Source organism: Arvicanthis niloticus, chromosome 12 (assembly GCF_011762505.2).
Source record: "Arvicanthis niloticus isolate mArvNil1 chromosome 12, mArvNil1.pat.X, whole genome shotgun sequence".
NCBI classification, from domain to species: Eukaryota; Metazoa; Chordata; class Mammalia; order Rodentia; family Muridae; genus Arvicanthis; species Arvicanthis niloticus.
Window position 1 is genome coordinate 17,611,284 of NC_047669.1, and position 27,909 is coordinate 17,639,192.

The 27,909-nt window shown below is 48.5% G+C and overlaps 1 protein-coding gene and 1 long non-coding RNA gene across 3 annotated transcripts in view; one reads left to right on the top strand and one right to left on the bottom strand.

The window, feature by feature from the left end:
• Positions 1-6,999: 6,999 nt before the first annotated feature.
• Positions 7,000-27,909, bottom strand: part of Xxylt1 (xyloside xylosyltransferase 1) — a 124,954-nt gene continuing 104,044 nt past the window's right edge. Inside the window, exon 4 of the mRNA XM_034515635.2 lies at positions 7,000-9,215. Coding sequence (XP_034371526.1) covers positions 8,819-9,215 — 397 coding nt within the window. The 3' untranslated portion in view covers positions 7,000-8,818. The remainder of the gene's footprint in view (positions 9,216-27,909) is intronic.
• On the top strand, positions 14,537-21,850 carry LOC143444040 (uncharacterized). Of its 2 annotated transcripts, XR_013113554.1 has the most exons (4): positions 14,537-14,965; positions 15,116-15,194; positions 21,430-21,576; positions 21,744-21,850. It is a non-coding gene; the product is annotated as an uncharacterized LOC143444040 (long non-coding RNA). The 2 variants fall into 2 exon arrangements; XR_013113553.1 differs by having other exon boundaries at positions 14,537-15,194.

The following is a 27,909-nucleotide window of genomic DNA, read 5'->3' on the forward strand; positions in this document are numbered from 1 at the left end:
GGAAAGAAAGGTAGGAGAGCCACAGAAACTCAGAAAGAAGGAAGACCAAATGTGACAAGTTGTCATGGCTTCCCGGCTTAGAGTTAAGGAGAATTTTCCTAAAAGGTTAGAAGGGATGAGATGGATCCAAGTTTGCCACAAAGCTGTGTGTCTGTGACCACGAGCAAGCCCTTTCAATTTCCTAAGCCTGTGTTCACTTAGCCTCGGGAGATGATCAACCCTGCTGCCACTGTTGTTGCTTGAACAAAAGATGACCAACCGCCTCCCAACAGCATACAGGTACTGAAAGCACAGACTAGTCACCCTGTAGGGACTAGGTCTTCAGCTTTGTGCCTCTGTGTCCTTGCCTGGGCTGGTTGGGGAGTAGTTGCATCTTTTGGAAGTCTCTGGTATGATGATGACCCACATGTGTCTATACACAGAGACACATGTAAACAAACAGGCATGTAAAGAAAGTAGGGCTCCTGCTGGGGAGGGTGGAAGGGGACTGGAAGGTAACCATGGCCACTGGGTCAAAAATGAAAGTATTGGTGTTGAGGCTCTGTCTCAGCAGTTAAGAGCACTGGTTGCTCTTTCAGAGGACTGGAGTTCTATTTCTGGCACCCATGTTGGGCAGCTCTCAACCACCTGCAACTCTACTGGACTCACCAGTACCTGCGTGTGTGCGTGCATGCATGTGCACGTGCGCACACACACAAATACATTTTCTTTTTTTTACTGCAAGATCACAGCAGTCTGACATATTTATTGCTTCTGCCGGATGTGGGTGCTGGGAATCAAACTCCGTTCCTCTGGAAGCATGTGCAGCAAGCATCTCCCCAGTACTTCTAAGTGAATACATTTTAAGAAATGAAAGCATCTGTCTATCTCGTGCTCCTGGTTTGGTTCCTGGGTCCACTACCCAAAGAACTGCTCACCTGGCCCCAGGGAACAAAGACAGGGAGGTTGACACAGGTGACCGGGTGAGTGTGTGAGGCGGAGACTACAGGGGAATTCCTCAGGGGAAGTGCTGTAGAGCGTGAGGAGAGTGTGTTCAGGGCTGATGGCAGAGACTCTGCGGGTGCTATAAAGGGCAGTGGAGCCATCCTTAGTAAAAGACTCCTTCAGGAACCCCTGCCACATGTTGTGGCATGGGTGAATTTTTGAAGCTATTCTGTGGTGAAGAAGCCAGCCACAGAGAGGTGGCTACAGTAAGGTGCTACATTCAGGGGTTTTCTAAAGTCGTCAGGTTCACAGAAACAGGAAGTAGAGTTATAGTGGTGGTTGCCAGGAGTTTCAGGGAGGAGGAAATAGGATGTGTTCAATGGACATAGTTTCCATGTTGCTAGTTGGGAAAGCTACAGAGAGTGGGTGCACCATGTGTCCCCAAGGCAGCTCCTCCTAGTCATCTAAGCCAGAGCTGAAGCCTCTGTACTTCCCTGAAGTAGTAGGATTAATCCGCTCTACTCCCTGGTGGTGGCTGTGGAATTTCCTCACTGCCCACCCAAATGCACCGGATTCTCGAATGAAACACACACACACACACACACACACACACACACACACAATCAGTCTTCTATTTTAATATGTCTTCTACATAGCTAACACCTCCCCTCCCCTCCTCTCTGATACTCTTTAATTATTTCTAACTAAAAAAAAAAAAAAAAGTCCATCTTTGCTACCCCAGATCCAGTTGGGGGAGTGGCTCCTGGGGCTGCTCTTCCCAGGCTCTTACATGGCTGGTTCTCTGTCTTCCACAGCTCTCAAGCCTGCATCCTATTTCGTTCCTGGCATGGCAATTCTAAATCCTTCTTCTTCCTGTGGTTCCCTTGCCCAGGAAATGTTAAGTCTCACCTTTGTCTCCCTGCCCAGTCATTGGCCACCGGTAACTTTATTTACCAACTAAAACCAGCTTGGGGCAGGGACCCTCAGTATCTCACACGCAGACATGTGAATTCTCATGTAATTTGGGAACCCAATTAACATAATATAAGCAATGAACCAAATCCACAATATTTCACCCTTTTGTCCATTAAAAGGCCTTTTCTCTCAAATATACATTGAACATAGTTATGACAGTTATGTAAACTATAAAATATGATATACACTAATAACATCCAGTCCATCAATTTTGTCAATTTAGGGATATAACTCTAACATCTATCCTAACTTAAAGAGTCTACAATTTTATACCTGAATTTTGTTTTGATTTTAGCTTGCATTACCACCTGAAAACCATCCTTTCAAATCTACATCATCTTCCTTAATGCTAAACAACTCAAGTTTGATTATGAGACTATAACTAGTCTTCAACCCTGTCAGAGATCTGAGAATGAATTAAATATACTTGAATATATAAGAAGCACAAAAACATAGCTCCCAAAACTTAAACAAATTGTAGAGACAGCTGACTACCTGTACAGTTCTGTATTCTTCAAAATGTTGGAGCACCTGTCTTCAGCCATTTGGCCCAGAACCATCTGACAGACCTTAAGTGAAGCAGGAATTATGAAGGACTAGCTTACCCTGTCTTGGCAGAGCTAAGCTGTTGACTATCCTGCATCGTGTGTCCTTTCCTGGACAGTATTTTTTGTCTGTAGATGAATTAGGGCAATTCTTGCCCAGTGGCTATCTTGTCACAACTGGAGCAACTCTATATAGAGGTTAAGATGCACAATATCTTCTTTGAACTGTGAATGGGGTACTGCCAGGAACCGACATGTCTCTTAGTCAACATTTCTATTAATAATAGAATGATTATAAATGTCATATTCTGTATATTTCTGATGATTTTGAAGACTATCTATCTATATAAAGTATATCTGAACTGTTAAACCTTGACTACTCTTAGCTATTTCTATTTGAATAATATTTTTAAAAACTTCATTATAGTTAAATCACAATCTAATATGTGTTTACTATGTGGCCCTTAACTTGTGCTACTTAATCATCCTAAACAGTTTGTAATAGCTGTTATAGAAGAACTGAGTCAAAGCCTTGTATTCTTAAATGAGTTGTATAATGCCTGTCTTAGAGTAACAATATTAATTTCAAAATTTGTATCAATATATAAAGATTTATATCAATAAAAAACTTAAATCTCTACCAATGTATAAATTCGGTACCAATGTAAGAAATTATAACTTCAATTTTGTATCATGTATAAAGATTTCTACCAATGTAAGATTATGGCTATACAGTGTTTTGTTTAAGAATAAATTTAGTAATCCATCCCATATATATAGGGATATATATATATATATATATATAGGGATGTTCAAAATTACCATTTCTAAATTATCTCTTAAAACAAAAACCTATCTATAATTTGTAAAATAATCATAACCAGACACCCAAATCCAGGGGATCAGATGATGACTCTTCACAACTTCTTCCTGCTGAATAGGAGAGGGGTAGGAAATTAAAAAAAAAATGGTTAGACTTAAGAAAGCTGGCTTTAGCCAGGCAGTGGTGACGCACGCCTTTAATCCTAGCACTTGGGAGGCAGAGGCAGGCGGATTTCTGAGTTCCAGGCCAGCCTGGTCTACAGAGTGAGTTCCAGGACAGCCAGGACTACACAGAGAAACCCTGTCTCGGAAAAAAAAAAAAAAAAAAAAAAAAAAAAAAAAAAAAAAAAAAAAAAAAAAAAAAAAAAAAAGCTGGCTTTAGCATCTGTTATCCAGTCTTTGTATGACTGAAGTTCTGACTGGATCTGTCTGAAAGCTGGATGAGCTGACTCCATTGGGAATCAGGAGTTATTCTTGAAGCTGTTCTGGAAACAGCATCAGGAGGCAGGGAGCTAGAACAGCAGGTCATTTTAGCATCCTTCCGGATGAATCTTGTCAGAGCTGTACATTCTGTAATACATGAATCTTACAACCAAAATTTTAGTACCATTAAGATATTTGTATGGATTGTGTAAGGTGCACAGATCAGTTAAGGATGAATTTTCCTTCCTTGTTTGAGCAGATGAAAGACAACTATCCTTTTATGAGTTAACCTGATCAATAACCAATTGTAATAAATCCTTATTTATGCCATGTGAAGAATGACATGATGAATTTTAAGGATTCCATAGCCAACAAGATTTATTGTCTAATTTTAGCTGAAGTTTTGGCTAGAGGCATTTTTATGTCTAAGCCAGTTATAGGGCTGTTCCCATCAGCATATCATGGTACCTGTCCTGTTTGATCTTCTTAGATTTGTTTTCTGTAGCCAAGATCTTCAGGGGGTCTTCCCCTTCATGTCTGATCCATATCACTCTGGAAAGGGTCCAAAGCCTTTTGTTTTTTTCCTGTTAACACAAATACAGAGCCTCTCTCCCAAAATAGCATGTCTTTGGTTCAGAAACCCAAAATCTTCAAAGGGATTGGTTGATTCAATTTAGCAGCTTTCTGTTTTTTTTAGGCCTGCTCTATTTTAACCTCTCTCCCAGAGGAGTTTTAATATCTTAACCACCAAAAACTGTATAACCACATGCATTTTGATAATTAAAACAATTTAAAGTAATTAAAGCAATCTAAACAAATATTATTATCCATTGAGACAGTACTCTTTAACTATTCCCTGTCTTGTTCTTACATGATTAATTTTTAATAGTGAGGTCAAGGCCTAAATTTATTATTTTACGTATACTTAAATTCTCCCTTCTATGGAGATTAATATTGCTGTGGGTATATATGTCCCCTTTCTCTTTTTATAACTTGAATTAACATCCTTTCCTATGGATTTAACTTCAATTAAATTTTCTTCTACGTACTGTATAAGCCTATTCTTAGGCTTCTTTATTTGTCATACAAGGCTAAGCAATCCCAGAATTCTCGTGTAGACCACATTCAACAAACCCAAGCGCTATCCTGGGATAAACTTTTTCAAATTTCTTTTAATATATTTTTCTCATTTATTTTATTCTATCTCTGTGCCTTTGTTTCCTACATTTGAGATCAAAGGCATAGATTTCTTTCAAAAACACGGATTCCATGTTTATTTAAAAACACTTAAATACCTGTGACCTGTCTGTAAAAAAGCTGGGCCAGGGAGGCCCTTTAGTAGCGGGGTTCAGAAGCCTAAGAACAAAATATTATTCGGTACAGCTGCCGGAAGAGCAAAAGCAGGGGACTGGGGTCCTTGGAGGAAGGCTAATTCTTTCTTAATGGCAAACAGTCCTCTACCATTTGCCTGCACACAACAGGATGGAGGAGGACTTTACTCATAGATGTGAGTTTCATCTGTCTGTATGATAACCAGCGAGTAGCTGGGGAGGTCTGCATTGCATACGTGCACTTGTAGTGTGTTAAACACTGCTGCTCCATACGTGGCAGGGGGCTGAGGTGCTCCTTAGACACCCTATGATTTTACACAGGAAGAAAATTGAGGTCTGGGTAGAGGGTTATCTGAATGTTGCCCAACAAGTTACTTATGAGCCGAGGCAGCCCTTGATCTCTTAGGCAGTGGCAGAGTGATGTGATTAACTGAAAGGGGGACCACCTGCAGCATCTGGCCACCGGCAGCGTATGTAACCAACTCCAAACAGCTGGAGTTTATTATGTGTACAAGAATATTTAAGAACTACCAGACTTTCCTTGCACCATGTTACTTCACACTTTATCAAATCCTAACACATCTCTCTCCTGCAAACATCTTTTGCAGACCTCTAGCTCAGTGTTCAGAAATGGGTGGGGGTGGGAGTGGTCTTATTTATCCAAGGTGGCCCAGGTAATGAGGACACACATGTAGTTTCAATCTGAAGTTCTCGCCACTCTACCTCCCTACCAACCTCTAGATCCAGAGTCAGCCTTCTCGACTAGCCAGTTAATTGTTTAAATGAGAGGTTTGAGCAGGTACCCGCTTACTCCTGGTGTGCTCCAGATTGGGCACCACTGAACCAACTGCTTGCTCTCTCCTGTGGCTTCACACAGTGTTGTGGGGGATGCTGGAGTCTGTTTGGCTTGACACACACACAAGAGTGAATTTCATCAATAAGCCTGCAAGCTTTCCAAATGCTATCAGCACATGTGGAGTGGACTTTGTGTGTGCACAAAGGCAGCATTGTGTGGGAAATGGAGGCAGGGCTAGTGCCGCTATTATTAGATTACATTCCTTTAGAGAAAGGAGACAGCCATGGGAGAGGTGAGGACCAGAGCCCACTTAGCCTAGACTGTTCTCCTACAGAGACATCAATCATGGCTACCCATGAGGTGTAAAACGGGATGAAATTTCCTAGTAGTTGCAAAGGAGAGTGGTTAAAAATGTACATCGGGCTGGAGAGGTAGCTCAGCAGGTCAAGGCATTTGCAGTTCAGGCTAACAATGCAAGTTTCATCCTTGGAACACACATGGTAGGTAAAAACTGACTACCACAAGTCCTCTGATCTCTGTATTGTAGCACAAGGCAATGTGGTACGTGTGTGTCTGTGAACATATATACATATACACATATATTGAATAAATGAATGTAATTAAAATGATTAAATGTATAGCATTTATTATGTGTTGTAAAGTTAATAAGAAAAATATGGAAATTAACATAAATGAAGATAAAGTTTTTATATTCAGAAATGCTGTCTGGATTTCCATTCTAATTACGTGTACAGATATGTACTAGACAGTGAAGGGTCTGTGAAACAAATGAACCATAGCATTTTAACTATGTCTGCACAACACAGATCATAGCAGGACCCCAATCAGAAGCTAGCTCTCCAACATCAAGGAAGGAATCCACAGTGGCTGTACCAGTCTGGGTGGGTTGCCTACTGTCTATGATTCTACCATACACCACAGGCATTAGGTCAAAGCCACTGGGACAGAGGGGGAACTCCTAAGGGGTGACCTCAAAGTAAATGTGGGTTTGTCGATGAGATGGTGTTATAGGTGGAAAGAGGGAACCAACTCCACAAAGTTGTACTTTGTGTTGTCCCACAATAACATATGCACACATACATGTGTGCATAAGTGCAAGTCTGTTGTGCTGAGTGCTAGTTTACTGTTTTTCTTGAATAACAGAAGACACTGTAGCTTTGGAAACACTTTAATTCTGTTCCTTTGTTTATTTATTTAGGCTATGTGAGTACACTGTTGTCACTCTCTTCAGACACACCAGAAGAGGGTGTTGGATCCCATTACAGATGGTTGTGAGCCACCATGTTGCTGGGAATTGAACTCAGGACCTCTGGAAGAGCAGTCAGTGCTCTTATCCACTGAGCCATCTCTCCAGCTCAAGAAACACTTTAATACTTAATGAAAAATTCATCTGTTATTGTGAGTTTAAAAAATTTCCTGTCCTTTAATCCTCCCACCCCCATCAAGATTACTGTTTTGCTAATGTGGCTGAAACATGGTCTTTAAGGAGTTGAACTAATAAAATACAGAATAGGCTTGCTCTTAAATCTTTGTCTTTTCGCACATACATTTCATGTATGTACCTGTTTGTACACAAATACATATAGATGTACATATATGTAATTAAAAAATAAAAGGATACAATACAATCTTATATTGTATATTCTTTACTCACTAGCGTAAGTATTTCCTGGTACATTAAATATTCCTTCAAATAATTCTTAATATATTCTACCATACGACTGCAGTATGCATTATTTATCTGCAGGTTTCCAACATGTTTGCACAGTAAAAAGCTTCAGTAAACAACTCGGCAGAGGATCTGTCCAGGCCTCTGTTTTCATACATCAGTTCTAGAGCAGGAATGAACTTGCTGAGGTTTTCATGAATATTATCTAGGGCACATATAAATCCTTAAGACGCTGCCTGCTGCTCTGCAGGCATCTAACAACCAGACGCTATGAACAGGGAATCAAGTAGCTTGGAGAACAGATGAACTGGGCCAGCAGAGGGCCAGTGAAGGGGTGTCCCACCTCACTAGCATGAGTGGAACTGGGAGGTCTGGCTAAGGAGTCGGAGACATCTGGGCTTGCTCCTGGCAGCAGGTGAACCTGCCAATAGCAAGAATGAGAACCAAACGTGGCAGTACCACCCACAGCACCCACAGACAGGCCTTCTGGTTGGTCCTTTTAGGTCTTTGGTTGATATTGACTCTACTCTTCATTCTGAGCTGTGTGCCCTGAACATTGTGGCCAGAGAACAAACACCATGACTCAAGTGTTCTCAAAGACTATTGGCTAGTGTCACTCATGGTACTGAAAGAATATACAACAAGAATCTCACATTTCTTGCTTGGGGCATGAGCTGGACTGTACAGACATGGCCTATGGGGGCTTCATATGAGCTGCTGACTTCTCAAGCACACGGAGAAATGGCACTCACTTCTGGGAAGGGATAGGGGCTGCATGGGAACGCTGTAATAAGGGGATTGTTATGTGCCCAGCTTATCTAAAGAGGTGCTGTTCTTGAAGCCTGCACCATGAACATGAACATCCGGAGGAGGTGCAAAGCCTCCTGGGAAAGGATGTGGGATTGTGGCATTCCTTCAGAGGCTTGAGCTCTGGGCTCCTGTCATGAATTCAGTGCTCACGGGGTGTTACAGCAGCACCCACCTGTTTGCTCACACATTAGTGCCTGTTGCTCAAAATGCTTATTTGGTCTAGCAAAAGCCAGTTCTTCACAAAGGTTTTGATTCCATGTGGACAAGGGTGCAGTTCTCCTTCCTTCCATATCTTTAAACACCTACTGGAAGACACCTGCGGCAGTCCTTCAGGATGCCCTGGAGGACAACAGCCTGAGCGGCAGCAGGGCTCAGCTGAGCTTCTGGACAGGAGCTAGCCAGCTGGGAGGTCTGCAGCACCTGGCCCCCAAAGGGTCACCTAGCAGTCTCTCTTCCTTCCCCAGGCCCGGGAGCCCCACTGGCACAGCGGGCGAGCTGGTGCCTAGTCCTCTGGGATAGGCGTGTTGCAGTTGCCATGGTAGATCTTGACGTGGCCCTCACAGTGAAAGTATGCCTGGAAGACATCGCTGTAGCCATGGTCCCTCCACCAGGTGCACAGCTGCCGGTTCCAGGTGCAGTCCAGCACATGGAAGAGTTCAGGGTGCTCCATGCCAATCATGGTGAAGAAGTCCTGGTCCCCCAGGTGGCCCCGGAAGTGGTACTTGTCAGCAAGCTGCTGCACCCACGTGGGCTCCAGCAGATGGCCGTAGAGTGGAGACTGGCGCATGGCCTCCAAGTTCAGCAGCATCACCCCACTGTTGAAGCCAGGGAGCCCTTCAGGCGGAGGGTCCCCAACTCTGGTCTTGGGGTTCTCATGGCGGAACTGCCAGAAAGTGTGCCTGTGAAGGGAAAGGAAACAGTGTTATCCCAGTTTGGGATGAATGAACTTACCCCATTCACTCTGCCCACCCTGGGCCTTCACAATGACCCTCAGTTTCTCAGAAACAAAAGCAGAGGGATTCTGAGGTTCAGAATCTACAGCACATCGCCAGCAAGCAGGACAGCAAGAGCCTGAACCCAGGTCCCTTTGCTCCAAGTCTCGGGCTCTCACATCCTCTGTGACCTCGGGGAGACCATGTTGATGAGATCATTGTCAATGGCACTGTGTTAGGGTCTGTAGAGACGGGGATCCTGGATGACATGCTGAGTGGAGGCTACTCCTCCCCGGAATCCTGTGCTCTGTGAGATGACCCATCACCACAGGGCAAGGAAAACATTGCCGGGGAAACTATGACTTGTCCAAAGCCATGTGGAACTCCCCACCCTGTCTTTATGGTCTTGAAGAGGGCATGACACAGTGGGGGTGACACAGTGGGGGTGCGGGTGGGTTGGGGGAGGGAGAGTTGAACGATGGATGACAAAGTCATAGGCAGTCAAACTCAGACTAATCCCAACACGCTTCCCCTTGAGATCAAGCTTCATTCATGACCCTATGCCTAGCATTTCTGAGGGGCTAGGTAGAGCTGGGGGTCCAGTGATAGCTCTCAGCAGATGCCCACAAGTTAGGGTGAAAAGCAGCTGTATGGAGCCATGTGGGACTATGGCATTCAGAAGGGGATGCCACCCCAATTTTGACATTTCTCCGGAAGATTGGGAAAAGTCAATCTAGGTTCATAAGGTGTGACAACTGGAGGGATCCTTCTTCACCTTTTATCCAAATACTTCCATTTGGAGGTAGAAGGAAACATCTGGAAATCTTCCTGTGAATGACATGCTTACAGCACTGGTCATTCTGCTTTCCAGCCTTTGAAGCACCAAGATCTTAGGTGTTGCAGCATTTGGGGGGATGGGGTCCCCAAACCTGTGCTCAAAGACAAGGCCCAGCAGCAGTGCCTGGGACAGGCAGGGTGAGCCTGGGTCCTCAGGTAAAATGCCTCACACTGCTCACAGGATAGGACATGAGTAAAGTGTAAGTTGTGGTCAAAAGCAAACCAGAGCCCCAGCATGCAAGACCTACACCAGGTCCATTCTCAGTTCTAACACATGACCCCAGTATGGGGACAGACAAGCACTCTTTGTGGTCTCACATGTCAGAAAGGCAGCCGACAGTTTGATCTTGGTAAGGAAAAAGCAAGCCTGTGGGACACCAACCAATGGAGCACACAGGCGCATTGTTAGAGTCTGGTCAGGAATGGCTTTGATCTGGCGCCTGCCTGTTGATAACAACCTTGGCAAAGATAAGCTTTGAGAGCAAGCTGAGATGCTGTGGCCTCCAGGCCACAGAACCTGCCATGATGGGTCGCCAACATGTCAGCACGTTACCATTCGACCCTACTGTCAGGTGGTTAATTTCAGGGTCAGGTTACAAGCCTCTTCCAATGGTGGGGAGAGGACGGGGAAGAAGATATATGGAGGCTCCATCCTGCCCACTGCTTCCTTCCTTCCCTTGCAGAAGACCCCAAAGAGTTCAGGGTCTGGTGGGAGGGAAAGGGTCCTCAGGTGCTTCTACCTCATGTAGGCTGCCCAGATGACAGGAGCTTGGGAAGGAAGGACTATGAAGGTAGGAGTGAGTCTGTGCAGCCTTTGGTGTTGGGTGGCAGCAGGGAGTAGGCTGAGGTAAGGCTACTGAGTCACTACCCTGAGCAATCCATGCACCATGGATAAGCCTCTGGTGTGCTCAAGGGGTTTTACCCTCCAGCAAGGAGTTTACAGCTAGGGGTCGGGTATGTGCAGGTGTGCACCCACGCTTGGAAGCCCCCAGACCTTCCCTCTCATATCAAGAGTGGCCAAAAGAGACCTGGGAGAGGAAGAGAGAACATTTCCAGGTAGACACTATAACCCATGTTACCTAGGAACACAATGCCCAGCACCCAGCATGGCACCAGGCAGGCACGGCAGCATGCAGGAACAGCAGCATGCAGGCACGGCAGCATGCAGGCACGGCACCAGGCATGCACGGCACCAGGCAGAGGCATTCGAGCCAGTTCAGGGCAACAGCACATTTTGATGTATCATGGACAAAAAGGGACAGGAAACTAGAAATCCAAGTTTCCCAGTGTGTCTGCTGAAGCAGAAACAGCCTGAAAGGGAACTGAAACCTCCCTAAGCACAAAATGACCTCCTCTATGCCCTGGTCACAGTGCTCCCTCTCTCCCAAATGAAGCCAGCACACAGAGGACTTTGGATTGGCTGGTTTCACTGGCCTCCACGGCAGCTTCACAGGCATGAAAGAGATCCGGCATGAAGGCAGGGTTGGAGGCAGACTGCACGGCTCTCCCCTATTCTCCCTACACACTGAAATCTCTCGTATTCTCCTAGGACACCAAGGTCTTTGGTCAGTTAGGGACAGGCTTCTGATCTCTGCAGTTCCCTAATCTCTGACTTCCTCAGATTCCACGGGCTGATGTTGCAAGGAATGGCACCTGAATTCCAAACTCATTTCTGAATTTGGTCAACAGACCTGAGGCCTGGGGACCAGGACATTGAGAGCTACTGCTGTCATGTCGTTGTCTCTGGGGGCAGACCTAAGAACCACTCCGAATCAGCTCAGTGTACAGCCTCAAACCTCACAGAGGCCTGGGCTGGCTATGTATGTCCCTGGGTCTCCTGTATGAATCCAGGTCCTGATCTTTCAGAAGTTTCTTGGGCAAGCTGCCCGTGCTTACACCCATCCAGTCTACCCTGTGTGGTCTTGCTCCACTCCCCATGATCTCCTGGGTGCTATAACAGCAGGGAGTAGGTTTTTCCTTCTCATTGGACATAGTCTTTAACTGGAAACAAGCCTTGCACAGATGGTCCACTGTAAATACTGAGTCCTTCCAAAAGTCAGTGAGGCCTGTTGGAAAAATACAAATGAAGCCCCTTCAAGCCCTTTCTTCCTGATGGTACATTCCCTGGAAGGGGTAGGATGTACACCTGCCCTTATTTGGAGGTCCTTGGAGGAAATGTAGGTTACAAATACCAGTAGGCCAGTAACTGAGTTGGCAAACTCCATATCCCTAATATGGAAGATAGCACAAGGCAAGGTTGAGCCTTCAGCCTCCCAGGCTAAGGGCCCATGAGTATGGGTGGGCCAGGCCTTCCTTAGTAGCAGAATCAGGCTACCTGAGAGGAGGAAGGGACTCCACAGGAACAGAGACCCAGCAGACCCCGTAAGAGACACAAACTGCAGAGCCCTCTTTGAGGCCCTCCTTATCTGGAGCAGCTGACCCTCCTGCCAAACTCCTCCCAAAAGACTAGCCTCTGCTCAGCCCCTCTGGCCAGCATGTTCTATAGACTTATGGTACCTCCGTGTCCCAGGCTCAGCCTAGAAAGATAAGAAAAGTTCCCAGGGCCACTGGGCTATTTGTAATAGGACTAGAGAGCCTCACAAAAGAAGACCTGGAAGGAGATCTTGGGAGAAGGCAGGGAGAAGAGAGGTGCTTGCTGAGGGAGCGGCTAGCATACCTCATTATATGTATCAGGACCACTACCCATCCATGCAGCAGGGGACAGAGCAGACCATACTCAGATTAGGATTGGCATGGTTTTGAACTTGTATCACTGAGGCCTTCAGTTTGGGAGGGTCATGCAGGGCACTGGGGTGCTGTTATAAGAGCCAAGCTTTCAAGAGACTCACTTCTGCCACCACCTGCAAAATAGCCCTTTCACTTTCCCTGAACTCTGAGGTCATCAGCTGACTAGGCCCTAATAGCAAAGTAGGGAAAGCAGGCAGCCCACCCAACACCTCAGCCAGTTGTGACTGCAGCACTGAATGTACAGGAAGGCGGTGCAGAGCTGCCTCTGCAGGCTGTGAGGAAGAACACCCTCCATGCTGCCATGGCTTCTGCTGGTGTCTTCAGCCTAACACTGACGTCTACCTTCAAGGGATCGTGATCTCAGTGTGCGCCGGTATCTCTGGTCACCAGGGAGAGGGGCTACCCTATTCCACACAAATCCTTCTTCACCAACAGTTACATCCTGATGTCTCCATTCCCAAGAAAAGTGCATTCAACAGTGCTGAGAGCTACACCTCAGCAGATGGGGTCTGGGGAAACCATCACGGCTCATACTCATCTCACGGCATCTTCTCCATCCATCAGCGCAAAACGTGGGGGGGGGGGGGGGTACCTGGAACTCCCAGGTCCTTGATTTTGCTGCTGCCAACGGGCTGAGAAAAATGTGTCATGGCAGGTGGAGGAGTTTGACGGGGAGAGTGGCAAGGAGGCTGTTACCAGTGACTAGACAGTGACAAGTGGGACACTGGACAGCAATGTGAGTGCTGAGGGCCTGTAGGGAGCAAAGCCCCAAGTCAGGGAAGTCCTGAGTGTGTATGGTGACATGGGCACTGCCATTTCAAAGACGCCAATGCTTCACCCCACAGTGGCAAAGCCTTCCCAGGGTGAGGCTTAAGAGGGGCAGCAAAGCTTTCCCTGGGAGACTGAGTACAAACGAGGGACCAGAGTGTGCGGACTGGCCACACCCTCTACCTACTAACCACACTGAGGTTCCAGGTTGCTGGGGTGGGAGCTGTGGCTCTCCCAGTGTGCATGTACCCCACCAAATCCCTGCTTTCCTGGATGAGTGTCTGTCCTTTATTCCCTAGTCAGGGCTTGGAGACCAATAGGACGAGAGAAGCTGCAGCATGTGTCAGCCAGCAGGACACATCCAAAGCCCCCATTCTCACTGAGATACACTGGGTACCAGAGGATACCGAAGGGCAGCAGCTAAGTCATCACTTAAGGAGCGTCCACTGAGCTCATGAGAGGTGAGCAGAACACACCCACTGGCAGGTCAAAGCCAACTGTGTAGGCCACTGTGCTTCTCAGGTTGTGGCCTGCTGGGCAATGATGTAGGCTGGGGACAGGGATAAGGTAAGTCTCACGGGACTTTTGGTGGGTCTGGGAGCAGAGGGGCACATAGATGGTGCCCAGCAGTGTGTCCAGGAGAAATGGCTTTGTCTGCCACTGCAGTCAGCCACAGGAGGGCTCATTCTGCCTGCCCAGCTTGCTAGGGGTGTGTACCTCAGCAACCAGCTCTTGTCCACCCAGCCATCTGGGTGTTTCTGTTTCGACATGGCTCCCTGTGCCAGACTTGGGCATGCTAAAGGTGACCTACATTGCTGACTGGTCCCCACAGCTGCATAAGCTACGGCCAGTCAGTCTCTGTGGGCTACAGAAATAGGTGCCTGAATCCTGGGGAACCTTGACAGCAAGGCTTGATGTGCCAAGAGACAGCCCAGCCCTCCACACACCCATAGTCGTCTCAGAGCCCTGAAGAATTACATCATCAGTGTGAGGCCTCCCCTCCCATCCAGGCTCCGAGGCTCTGACCACCCCCCAGGAGATGTGAAGCTCCCCCCACACTGCAGGCTGCATGTCATGCTGCTTGGGAGCCGACCTGCCTGGGCTTAATGTCAGTCACATGGCCTTTCTCCCACCCCTGCTGCACTGTGAAAACAGGGGCAGGGTTAGGGGACGGCCACCAGCCCATCCTACAGACAACTGCAGGGCAGATGCGTAAGTCTGGCTGATTGTGGAAGAGCTGCACAAGGAGGACCTATGAAAGGGGAAGGGCAAGCCAGGGAGGTGGGGCCAATAGCAGCAGTGCAGGCCAGGGAGGCAGGGATGTGAGGAGAGTCCCAGCAGATGGCTGACACAGGTTGAAGAAGGTACCCCAGACTCCTACGGAGTTCAGACATTAGTGGACAGAAGTGGAGTCAGGAAGACAGCAGCCTAGGAGACCCCAGGCACCTGTCCTCTGCACTGAAACCTGAACAGCTGATACTAACTCAGGCTTTGGGGCTCCTTCTCTGCTGCAGGGATCTCAAAGGAGACCTAGCTGAGTCTGCAGGCCACACTGCCCATTCCAACCATGCATCAGCCAACCCTGTGATCCAGGTAGGAAGCCCAGGCGTCCCCAGCAGGCCTTCCATCTCCTCTCCTCACAGACAGCCAGGCCTTTCTCTAAGTTTTATCTCCCCATGTGGTGCCCTCCACGCCCAGGCCATCAGCCTCTGGCTCTCAACTTTTTAATTAAGAAGAGGTTTATCTTTGTGTGCAGTCATAGAGATAGAAAGTCAAGGCCTGTTTTCTTTGAGTCTGAAATGTTCCTAAAAGTCTCCTGTGTTGAACTTGGTTTCTAGCTGCAGGTGCTGTTCTGGGAGGCTGTGGGACCTTTAAAGTATAAGGCCTGTCGAGAAGAAAAGGGCCACCTGGGGTGGGCCTTGGGGGTAGAGCCTGACCGGCTTCTGACCCTGATCTTTGATTTCTGGTCTGCTGATAGGTCTCCTGCTCCTCTTGCCTCAGAAAGGAGCCACCCCAGACAGGAGATGTTTCTACATGCCAAATAAACTGACTGCCATGTCTGCCCCATCACGAGACTGAGCCCAAAATCAACCCTACTCTGAGTTGTTTCTACGGCACATTTTGTCCCAGTGATGATAAAAGTAGTTTATACAGCGGTGATAGCTTCCAGCTGGCAGACCCAGAGGGGGCACACACTGGGCACTGTGTGGCAGAGATGAGGATGCCCACCCTGCCTGTCACTCAAACACGCTGGTAGAAATAGCATCACACCAAGCAAGCACCTCAGCACTCACCTCAAGTACCCCAGTCTTGCTGCCTCTCCCTGGTCCTTCCAGGGACTCATCCTCCACCTCTCAGAGCTGTTGCAACATCACCCACAGCCTCACACCTGACACCTGGCACCTCCTTGCTCATTACCACTGCCACCATCTTCCTTTCTGCTCTACCACTAGGGCACCCTCTGCCCTTCCCTCACCTTGGCTGTTTGACCTAGACACATTACCCTCCACGAACCTTGCCCCTAGTGATACTCTGCTCCAGTCACTGAAACAGGTCCCTCTGTGGTGGCCACAACCTGCTTACCCTCCAGGGCTCTGGAACTACCTGTTCACGTTCCCTGGATCAGTAGTCTCTCCTGGCTCTGCCTGGCTGGCTTCTCCCCATTTGGAGATGGCTCCTGTGTCTCTTAGGGTTGAAAGCTACACACAGTAAGAACTTGACAGAGCACAGGAGGTGGCAGTGACCTTTGGGAGAAGTGAGTTCGGACACCAACGAGCAGGGCATGCTGGACTGGAGAGGATATAAATGGAACAGACAGAGGGAGGCAGACGGCATCTTGTCAGAGAGGATAGAGGAGGACAGGGAAGCATGTACCAGAGTGAGCCAGACTGAAGGGAGGGTGCTGGGGAAAGGGCAGGAATGAGAAGGGCCTGATGGGTAATGTTTAGAGAGCATTTACTATGTATGAGACTGTTTGACTTACTAATATTCACACTAATATCTAAATGACTGAGTGAGGAGAGGGCTGTCGTCTCCAGCTTCTAATGAGGAAAACTGAAGTAGAGACAGGAGAGCCCTGGGACATATCTAAGGTCAAGGATATGGAGAAAGTTCAGGAAGATGGCGGATGAAGTGATGAATAGGAAGGAGGGCTAGAGTGAGAACAGTTTGACAACAGCACTAGTTTCCAAGGTCCCTTGGTCATCTCTTTGGGATAAATAACAGATAAAACGGCATGCTGTGGAGCCTGGAGGTTGTGAATGGAACCAAGCAGTCAGGTGAATCCTGGGACGTATCTTACTGGTGTTTGTCTGGAGAGTCACAGAGGCACTTGTTGACTCAAATGGGTGATGGGTGATGTAATTGGGGGAGGGGAAACTGTGAGAAGATACTGGAGGCAGAGTTCAGGAGAGCCGCAGAAGAGAGGGGACATCCTGGACCAGTGAGCTGACAGCTAAGAGGCCTCCCTCCCCAAGGTGAAGGAAGAGGTAGAGGAATCCACACCAGTCTTGAGATGCCCGAGGACAAAGGTTAGGCAGGCAGGGTCCCAGAGAGGCCTGGTCCTCTAGGCCAGCTCTTCCTACTCCTGGCCCAGAAGAGGCCTCACTGAGGGCTGGGTACCACTAGCAGGGATTGGCTCAATTCTGGAGAGAGTTCTGGGACTCCAGTGACCACAAAGATGCAGACTGGGCTTGTGAGTACCTGTTCCCCCCCCCCCCCCAATACACACACAACACTTGGCCTGGCTTATGCAGTGGCCTTAGTGTAGGACACCAATCCTATCCATTCCCTGAATCTATGCCAAGGGGAGGGATGTTTATCAAGGGAGACTGAGCCAGTGTCACCTTTGGAATTGGCTCACTGCTCCCAACAACCCTGCGGCATGGAGGCTGAAAGAGAAAGGGCCAGGGACACATGATGGGGTGTTTTCCAGGACAGTGAGCAGAATGTGGGTGTGTGATGTAGGAATACATAGGGGTATGTGTGGAATTTGACCTTGTGTCTCCAGTTAAACTCCCAGACACACCAATGCCCTTCACAGAAGGGAGTTCTGCTCCAAAAGCCACACTTGCCTCACTCAGATGCAAGGGTACAGGTAGCAGGGCCTCAGCAAAGCATAACTTCTTAAACCCAGTAGAAATGAGGGCACCTTCCCCTTCCATCTAAGCAGACTCTGTTCCACCCACTGCACATCTGTGTGTGGGTTTGGTCAAGGTATCGGACAGTGGCAGCATACTAACACAAACACTGGCCACCTCACAGGTCTTGCTCAGAGCAAGGCCACTGTGGACTAGACCCAGGCCCTGTTTTCAGGAGCCTGTCACAGAGAGGTCCTGCCCAGACACCCTGTGTGGAAGTGGGCTCATCGGAGACCCCATTCAAATGGAGGCTCCCATCCAAAAGCTGCATCACTGAAAAGCTCCCAGGAAATGCTGCTGCTGCCGCCACCACCACTGGCTGAGGGTCTACTCAGAAAAAAAGGAGCTGATTTCTGTTCGATGGTTTGGGTGTGTTTGATGTTGTTCTTTTTTTAAGATTCATTTATTTTTATGTGTATGGATGTTTTAGCATAAATGTGTGTGTGCCATGTGTGTGCAGTGGCCATGGTGGCTGGAAGAACCTGTCAGATCCCTGGGAACTGGAGTTACAAATGGCTGTGAGCCACCACTTGAGTGCTGGGAAATTGAACCCAGGTCCTCTAGAAGAGCAGCCAGTGCTCTTGACCACTGAGACATCTCTCCAGCCACCTTGATCCTTTTTTAATTAAAACATTTCTCTACTAACACTTGCTGCATCCTCTTACTCTGGTACGAGTAAGCGTACGATTCCCAGAAGCAACCTGCTCATGGGCATGGAGCAGACATGAGGAGAGGGGATATCCCTCCTCTACGCCCAGCTCATGACCGGGTCAAGAATGCAAGGCTATAGAGGCAGCTGGTCTCAGCTTGGACCTCATTCAAATCCTGGTCCTCTGCTTATCACCCTGGGGATTCTCTGGAGAATTGTTATTCTCCACTCCCCTGGCTTCTATACATAAGCACCTGACTTCTATACACAAGCCCCCAGCTTCTTGACTGGCTTCTTGACACAAGGATGCTGGGAGGACACCATGACACAATGCAGGCAGTGTTCAACATGTCTGAGGAGATCACAGAAGCACAGGCACAAGTCAAGTTCCCTGAGCCGCGAGGTCGCCAGACCTACACCCTTCCTGCTGTTGACTGACAGGTGTGGGCCCTGTAATCCACAGTTGACTTTGTCCGAACCACTGCCTGTCCTGGGGTCTCAATCCCAGACCTGTTCAGTGGACTCGTCAGCTAGAGGATCCTTTCATGTTCTGAAGCCTTCGTGCCAGGCCGACACTGGGATTTATAAGCCACGAAGCTTGCAGAAGTGAATTTCAAGGGGACACTGGTTACTGATCCCCGGCCATCATCTGTCATCGGATGTGTCACCAGTATGCTGAGTGTGCTGTGGGTTTGGTTACCACTGGCAGCAAATTCCCTGACATGTTCACTATTGGGATATGGGTGGTCTCAACAGGTAGCGTCTTGCCGTTTGCTGTTTCCCAGGAGTAGCACATGAAGTGCTCACTGACTGGATAGACTTCTGCCCAGTCCTTCCTTTTCCTTCTTAGTGTCTGTAGGGACACAGCTCTGGAAATGGGGGTGGGTGGAGGTGGGGGGGTGGAGCCATTGCAGTTTCCTACCTCCTTCCTTCTCTTCTGGGTGGTCTCATGAGATGGTGCTTGACCTACCTTACTTCCCTCAGGGCCGCTGTGTGAGGAAAAGGACTGGGGCAGGAGGAACAAGCAGGGAGGGAGCACTCTGTCCCCTGGAACCTCCTTCTTCAGTCATTTTGGTATAGAAACATGGAATCTTATGGTAGAGGAGTCTTCCCTGAAAGCATCCCTTCCTAACCTAATGGTCTAGTCACAGCCGAGGAACTCAGCTCCCTCTCCTCTAACGTGATCTATAAGGCCTCCATATGGCTCCCTCAACCTGAGTCCCTTTCCTGACCAGGTCCTCAGACTGCAGGATCATGGTCTGAGGTGTTAATGGTGTGACAGCCACCCCTGGGGACCATCTCAGTGGCACCATGTGCTCTCTTTGCCCACTTCCCTACTGCCAACTCTCTGGGGAGATGCTTCTCCTTAAACTGCAACATGCTCCTTGGGTCCTCATCAGCGATGCTCTGCTGGACTCTACTCTTCGGGTTTTCCAGATGACTCTCCTGAGTCTCTGCTGTGTCTGGGGTGCCCCCACAAACACAGAGAAGACTCTAGCGACTCTCCCAGCCTCCTCCCACATGTGCTGGAGTCAGGTGTCTACACAGGAGTGCAGGCGACTGCCTGGAACTACAGAGTGCACTAGAGAAGGGGTGTGGCCTGGGCTCACCTGCACCAGACAAGGAGGGTGTGAATGACTGTGAAGTGTGGAACTTAAAACCCAGATCAAAATCAGCATTAGGATTAGATACCAGCTCCAGTCATTGCCCAAGGAAGGCGCTTCTTCAAAAACACCATCAGATCTGGACATAAGCCTCCCAACCTTTCTTTTGGGGCTCTCTCTGTGCAGGGAGACCTTTCCTCTGTGGGCCCAGCTGTCCATTACCTTCTCCCCTGTGGTGGTTCAGGATGCACAACTGCTGACCAAGGAGGAAGTGTCACCCGGCCACACCCACGCCAGCTGGGCATGTGTCTGCACCTAGCACACACCGTGGAGACACTTATGACCACATAAGCTGCTCCCCTCAAGAAGGATAGCTCCTCACGCACCCCACAGAATTTACAGAGCCATCTTGCTGGGAGGGTGCACACTAGAAGGACAGAGTTCTCAACACTGGCTTCCTGACTGAGGTCTCCACCAGAGGGAGAAGTATGAAGAAATCTGGACTATGTACACACCTCGGAAAGAAGCAGAAAAGAGAAGAGCTAACCATGCCCAACATGGCCAGGCCAGGCCAGGCCCCATGGAAGCCCCATGCCACCAGCAGGCCCTGACTGGCTGCACTGCTGAAATCCATATTCCTGGTCTCTCCTCCCTCGTTTCTCACTAACCCCCAGAGATTCCCTGGCCCTTGCCCAAGACTAAGAGATGCCTGTCTCATGCAGAGGACTCTGTCCAGCTATGCCAGGCCTCCTTGCCTCACCTACTTGGAACAGGGACCAACAGGAGGAAGGCAGACTCAGCCCTCATCTTGCACACAGGTGGGCACTTATGGAGCCTGGAAAAGTTCTGCTGAACCAAGTTCACCATCCTCTACAGAAGGACAAAGCTCTCACTGAGAGTGCTCCCTGCTGGTGGTGAGCCTCACCTTGTGGGGTCCCGGTCTGGGTCTAGGGACTTATGGTCCCTGCAGAGGCCAGTTCTTCCCATCTTGAGGTCATCCTTCCCAAGCTCACCATCTGTTCCACCCAGAAGGAACTAAGTATGCATGGTGGGGGCCCTTCAGCAACCCTGACTATGAAGTGCTTCTCCTTCCCGACATTCCCCGAGAGCTCCCTTAGGTCCTCTGTCAGAGCACTGTGTACTCACAAGCCTCCCTGGCCCCCCGCCCCCCGCCCTCTTACATAAGAGCTCCTCGAGTTTCACTGTGCCCGTGGACTGTGTCTGGGGACAGGCTAAATGGAGATGAGATGAGCAGTGTTGACACAGGGTCATGTGACCAAGTGTTTGCATAGGAGGAGCAGAGAGGACTCTGAACCAGTCAAAGTGTGTCCTGCCCCAGCTCCACTGAGAACTCAACATTCTATCCATGAGGGTCATGTGGGGGATGCAGTATCTGACACCCGGGGAACCTACAAGTGCAATCTCTCTTCCTTTAGCTTCAGATGGCTCCCAGTGGAGGAGGAAGTGCAAGGTATTAGAAGACTGGGAAGGAGATGAAACATCATGTAACCCAGCTGCTGATGGAGGACGGCTTGCTTCCTTCCTTCATGGGCCAGCACTGAGTGAGACAGAGCCAGTCAGTGGTGAGTGGGAAAGGCCTGAGGCCTGGCCCCTGGATTCCCAGTACCCAGAGTGCTTTCAGGAGTGGGTCACTCTGATGGGTAAACTGGCTCTTTGATTCCCAGCACCCAGGGTATTTTCAGGGACAGATCGCTCTTCTGGGTAAATCCTCAAATGTCTTTGTTACCAGTTCACTGAAGCATGCACCAGGACCACTGCTGACTTTTGCAGAGAAAAGACCTGCCGACAATGGCTGAGGCACCCAGGAGTGGCAGCCTTCACTGCAGGGACACTGGGTGCCCAGTGAGTCTGGTTCTCAGGGTAGGCCAGCAGCAACATAAACAAGCCAGGTGCTTCCAGAAGCCACTCACTACACTTTGGTAGGAAAAGAAACTTGGACACACTTCTTTCCTGGCATTTCCTGAAGTCCAGGAACTTTAACTGAAGTTAAAGGCTTCAGAGAAGGCCTTGCTTGCTGAAGGGTGTGGCCAGGTGAGAGTCTAGCTCAATGGGTGACATCTAGCAGAGATGGGGAGAGGGGAGAGGGGAGAGGGGAGAGGGGAGAGGGGAGAGGGGAGAGGGGAGAGGGGAGAGGGGAGGAGAGGAGATAGGAGAGAGGAAAGTAGCTTCAGCAAACACTCACCCCCTGAGGCTCTCCTACACTAAGCAGAAGCATAGGTAAACCCTTCAACCTTAGCCGGAAGCTCAAACTAGTCTCACATAAGTTCAGAAATTCCCCAAGAGTCCAAAAGAGACTGGGCCATGCAGATCAAGGTGAGCAGGGGACTAGAGAAAATGAAATGTTTAGAAACGTTTAGCTCTGAGTGAGGAGAAATAACACGTTCCTCGGAAGCTACATTCTGTTCCAGTGCATCCTGGCACATACACATGCACACCTGCTTACAATACATACGTGCACACATATGACACGCAGGAGTGAGCATACTCACACGATATATGCATAATTTCCCCATAGTCTGAGTCAGCATGTCTCCCCACCCCACCCCCACCCCAGGGAAGCCATCCTTCCAGCTTTAACTTGGTAGCCCTTCTCAGAGTCTTCACCACCTTTGCCGTTTCTTTTAGCTGGCAACTGAAATTAGGACAAGGAGACAAGTTTGGTAAGGCTTGGTTTCCATACAGGATACTTTTCCTTCTGTGGGTTTTAAATGAATTAATTCTCTGATTGAAAGTGTAGAGACCCACACAACAGGAACGCCATTCTGAACTCTGATGGAATGGGCCTCAGAAGGAACTCTGCTAGGCTGATCCCAAAAGGAGCTGTCTCCAAACAAGGCTGGGCTGTGAGCTGACCGCTTCCTCATATCCGGTGTTTCTGGTTTTGACTTTGCCACGGCTCTAAGATGAGCTTCTGCAATCAGCTAGTCTCCACTGCCTGGGACTCCTCATTTCTCTGTTGCATGGAAAGAAGACAGGAAATGATGGTGGGCCCTGCTTGGGGTGGGGCAATCTGCTGTTGGACGAGTACTGACTCTCAGTTGGGGACAGCCACTGAGTCCATTCTAAGTGCCATGCTGGTTGTTGCTTTAAAAAGTGACTGTTATTACGTGCAAGCTGCTTTGGCTGCGTGCATGCTCTTGCCTCTGCCTAGTGCTTGTGGGAGTCGGAAGAGGGCACTAGATCGCCTGAAGTGGAGTTCAAGATGGCTGTAGGCCACCATGTGGGCGCTGGGAATTAAAACCAAGTTCTCTGGAAGAGCAGCTAATACTCTTAACCACTGAGCAATCTCTCCACCCCCTTTTGTTGTTTGTTCTGTAATACACATGGCATGTATGCATTTAGGTAGCTGGCACTTTCTTCAATAATTATTACCTGCCAACTACTTCATGAACAATTTATAAGTGGTTTCATTTAACCATTATGAAACTCGGAGGCATAGGTTACACATATGGCAATAATTATGACAAAGACTATACATGAACACTGTTCTACACGTTTACGTGCTTGAGCTCTGTCTACGCAAGCTTGGGAGGTGCACATTATTAAACCCATTTTCTAGATGAGGAAACTGAGTAAAGATGTCAGTCAAAAACTCCCAGCTAGTAATGGTGAGACCTCTCCTCTATGCGTCACTGCCTCTCAGGGCACGGACAGGGCCAGGCCACAGCCCTACTCTGAGACAGCATACCTACCTCTACTTGTCCAGGGAATTGCGTGTGGGGGTAGGTGGTGGGAGAAGGCTCTTTCACACATTAACCATACAAGGACATCAGAAACAAGATCCCTAAATCAGATATTCCAGACATCGAATGACCGGCTGAAGGGATTCACAAATGGCCCTGGATGGGACATTGGTGAAAGGATTCCCCAGGCTGTCTCTGGATGGGAGCTGGGAACAGTATGTGTCTGGGGCTTCTAATGGCCACAGAGTGACAAAGGAGACAAATATATAATTTCACATACATGGACCATCTAAACCAGGCAGGTTTATAAGACAGAAGCAGATGAGAGCTTGCCATGGGCCGAGGAGGGAGAAAGGAGGATAGCCCGTAGAGGATGAAGTTCTGCTTGGGTAATACCACTGCTCTGGAAAGAGGATGGTGACAGTGGGACATCTGAGCAGAATTAACCCTACAGGCTTAACGATGTTCCAAATGGCAAATTTTGTGTTGCATATATTAAATAAATTAATTAAATTAATTTAAATTAAAGCAATTTAAAACTGTGGCAGAGGGCCAGGCGGTGGTGGCGCACGCCTTTAATCCCAGCACTCGGGAGGCAGAGGCAGGCAGATTTCTGAGTTCAAGGCTAGCCTGGTCTACAGAGTGAGTTCCAGGACAGCCAGGACTACACAGAGAAACCCTGTCTCGAAACCCCCCCCCCCAAAAAAAAACAAAAACAAAAACAAAAACAAAAACAAAAAAAACTGCAGAGGAAGGCAGGTATGAGTTTAATCTCATCACTAGGGAGGTAGAGGCAGGTGGAACTCTGTGAGTTTGAGACCAGCCCGGTCTACAGACAGAGTTCTATCTCAAGGACTAAGTAGATAGACCCTATCTCAAATTGTGTGTGTGTGTGTGTGTGTGATCTCCCCCCATCCTCCCACTCCAGTGGAGAGAGAGAGAGAGAGAGAGAGAGAGAGAGAGAGAGAGAGAGAGAGAGAGAGAGAGAGGAAAACAAGTCATTGGATGCAGACATGGGACCAGATCTCTAGGGACCCTCCTGTCACTGTCCGTGGCTGAGATCCTCCCTCAGGGTCTGTAGTCCTTTTCCAGCACAGAATCATGTGGATGGTGAAGCTTTCTCTCATCCTGTGTCCTAGTGCCACACGAGTTCCTCTACAAGCCACTCTGAGCTGTGTTCCTTCAGCACGCCTGAGCCTGGTGTGCAGTGGGACACACTGTCCTCGCCTAAAGTCGGCCCCTTCAGCTCTACTGCAGCCCGCTGCAGGCACAGATGTCATCAGTTTCCATGTTTTCAGAGCCATGGACACCAGCAGGAAGCTGTGGCGGCAGCGGCTTGTGTAATTAGCATGGAATGTTCTGAGGCAGGCAAGAGCACGTGGGGTAGAGACAAGTTCTCAAACATGCTTTCTGGGGAAATGGTTCTGTTTTTTCCTCTTTTCACCCTTCTCAGGAGACAGAAATAACAAACCCTGAGAGGAAACCAATCATTCTGCAGAGCTCCACATGTACAAAGTGGGGCTACGGCAGGTGCATGGACTCAACGTCTGGGCACGCTCCTGTGTCCATCACCACTCAGGCAGCTCATCCTGAGCCACAACAGCCCGTCCAACCAGGGTCCACACCATCAGCCCGGGAGCAGCGGTCCTGCTGAGGGGAGACACTGCTGGCAGGAGTCAAGCACAAGCCCCCTTTCCCAGGCCACTGAGCCAAGCCACAGCTGCACTTGAAATCTTCCCCAGTGTAAATGCTGCTTTTAGAAAAAGCTCCTTTTAAGTGTACCTTTGGTAAATATTTGAGATTTATTTCTTGCTGGGCATGAAAAGAGAGGAAAACAGAGTGTAAGATACAGGAATGGAAATGGTAGGAGGATCTTAGATGTGAAAGAAAAATCCCCCCTGGTTGTTCCCACCAGGTCGTGCTGGACACCATTGCTCTGGCAGTGAATGGGCGCACTGTGCTGCCCTCATCTATAGACTTCTGATGGCCACATGATCTTTACCCTGGACCCAGGTCTTGTCTCCAACAGTGTGACCTACTGGGAATGAAAACAGTTGTAGCACACTGTTGTGACTGCCAAGACAACCAGACAGTGTGATCTAGCCAAGAGGCAGGTGTTGGCTTTTCATCTGTCCTGACATCACAGTGACACCACGCTCCCCACTTTCTGAAGACCTGATCCCAGGCCATGAGAAGCTGGGCTGTCTGGGTGCGTCCTGTCCACCTCAGGCTCCACCCACACTGACATTGCAGTGACTCTGCGTATGCCATTCTCAGCAGGGCCTTGGCTGCTGTGCCCCCTCCCTCCTCATCAACACAACCCCCTTTTAACCAAGACACAGCCCAGAGGCCAGTTCCTGTGTGAAGCCTGCAAGGACCCCATATGCCACTGTGACCCACTGAGTTATCAGACTGTCAGGGATAGAGAAGGTGTCTTTCCATACCTGAATCCCTGTTGCCTAGCCCAGTGCCTGGCACAAGGCAGGGACCCAGTCCACACTTGTGAATGAATGAAGTCTAGACAGATAAACTTTCACCAGCAAACAGCGAGGGCTGAGCTTGACTCTCCCGAGAAAGGTCTATATTGTGTTCACACAGCCAGGACTCCTGCCAGCATCTGTGAAGAGCCGGCACAATGCCAGGAGCACCCACGACACAGTGCATGGCCTCACGGCAGTGACTAGGAAGCAGCATGCTATTTTCAAAGTCTGTTGGGCCACTGCCAGAGCCACACAGGCCTGGCCTGCCTGTTATACACTGCCACACTGTACATCCTCCGCCTAATCAATTCACAGTGCAGAAATAACAACGGGCCCCACAGTGCCTTCATTAACCTCCCAGATCACATGAGAAAACACAGGCGGATGGGATGAGTACCTCAGGGAACTGAGCAAAACATCCCCTGCTGCAAAGCCTGCCTAGCCCATGGGTCTTTTTTCTTTTTTCAAGAAATGTATACAATCTCTGTGTGCTTTAGGTAAATATTTAAAAACATTAATTAGTCCCAGAGACACTTTGTATACTATAGATTTCAGTGTAACCTGAGTAAAGTGTGGTGGTTAGAAACGCATCTCTGATTATCATGTTTCCTGAATAGAAATGAGAACATCTGGCTCTTCACTGAGATAAACATGTGAAACTGGAATATATCAGGAAGTATGTCCTGCATGCCTTAGTTTTTTCAACAGTTAGCAAAGATTTGATTTTTAAATTGTATGTGTTTAATGTCTACAGTGTGATGGTTTATATATGTGTAAATGGTTATCAAAGTTAAACAAATTAATTCTTTGTGTTCATTTTTATTGTGTGTGCACATATGTGTGTGTGTGTGTGTGTGTGTAATATCTAAGCTATACTCTTTATAGCAAAAACCCTAATAGGACAGCACTATTAACTTCAGTCCTTACGGGACCCATTAGACCTGTTGACTTCTCCATCCTTACATCTTCTTCCTGCCCTGAGCTCCACGGCCTTCCTCATCACTTTGTCTCCAGCATCGTCTCTGTGTACTGAACGTCTAGTTTTGCTTTTGAGATTTCGAGTACAAGTGAAACCAAGCTGTTCTTCCTTTTGTGCCTGCCTGGCTTCTAATACTTAGCAGAAGGTCCTCAGCTCACACATGTTGTGGCAAATGGTAGAAAATCCTCTTTTTTACAGGGTGAAGGATCTCCCAGCGTACATTCATCACATTTTCTGTAACCACACATCCATCCGTGGAGACTCCAGGGGCTTCTGTATCTGGTCACGGTGACCACTGCTGCCATGAATGTGGACTGCAGGTTTCTTTACAACACAGACTTCCTTTCCTTTGAGCATACATACCCAGGAGCATTTTTACTCTCCATATTGACTCTGCAAGTCTACAGCCCCACCAGCAATGGACAAGGATTTTCTTCTCTCCACAGCCTTACCCACGCTTTTCTCTTCTTTTTGATAATAGTGTGACTGAAGACTTTCCAATTTGTCTGGTTTTAACCATCTGTAGCCTGAAAGATCCCACTGTCCTCCAAGGTTGCCTGACGGGGGCTGGCCCGGGACAGTGCTGTGGGAGGTAGGGAGAAGAGAGAGAGGGTGTCCTCCGTGGGAAGGACACCACACTGGCCTGGCTGCCACACACAGTAGTTCTGTTTAGGAGTAGAGGGGACAGCAGAAACATTATTGCATCCCCGGAGCCAGTAGTGATTATTTTTGGATCCTTCCAAAACTGCACAG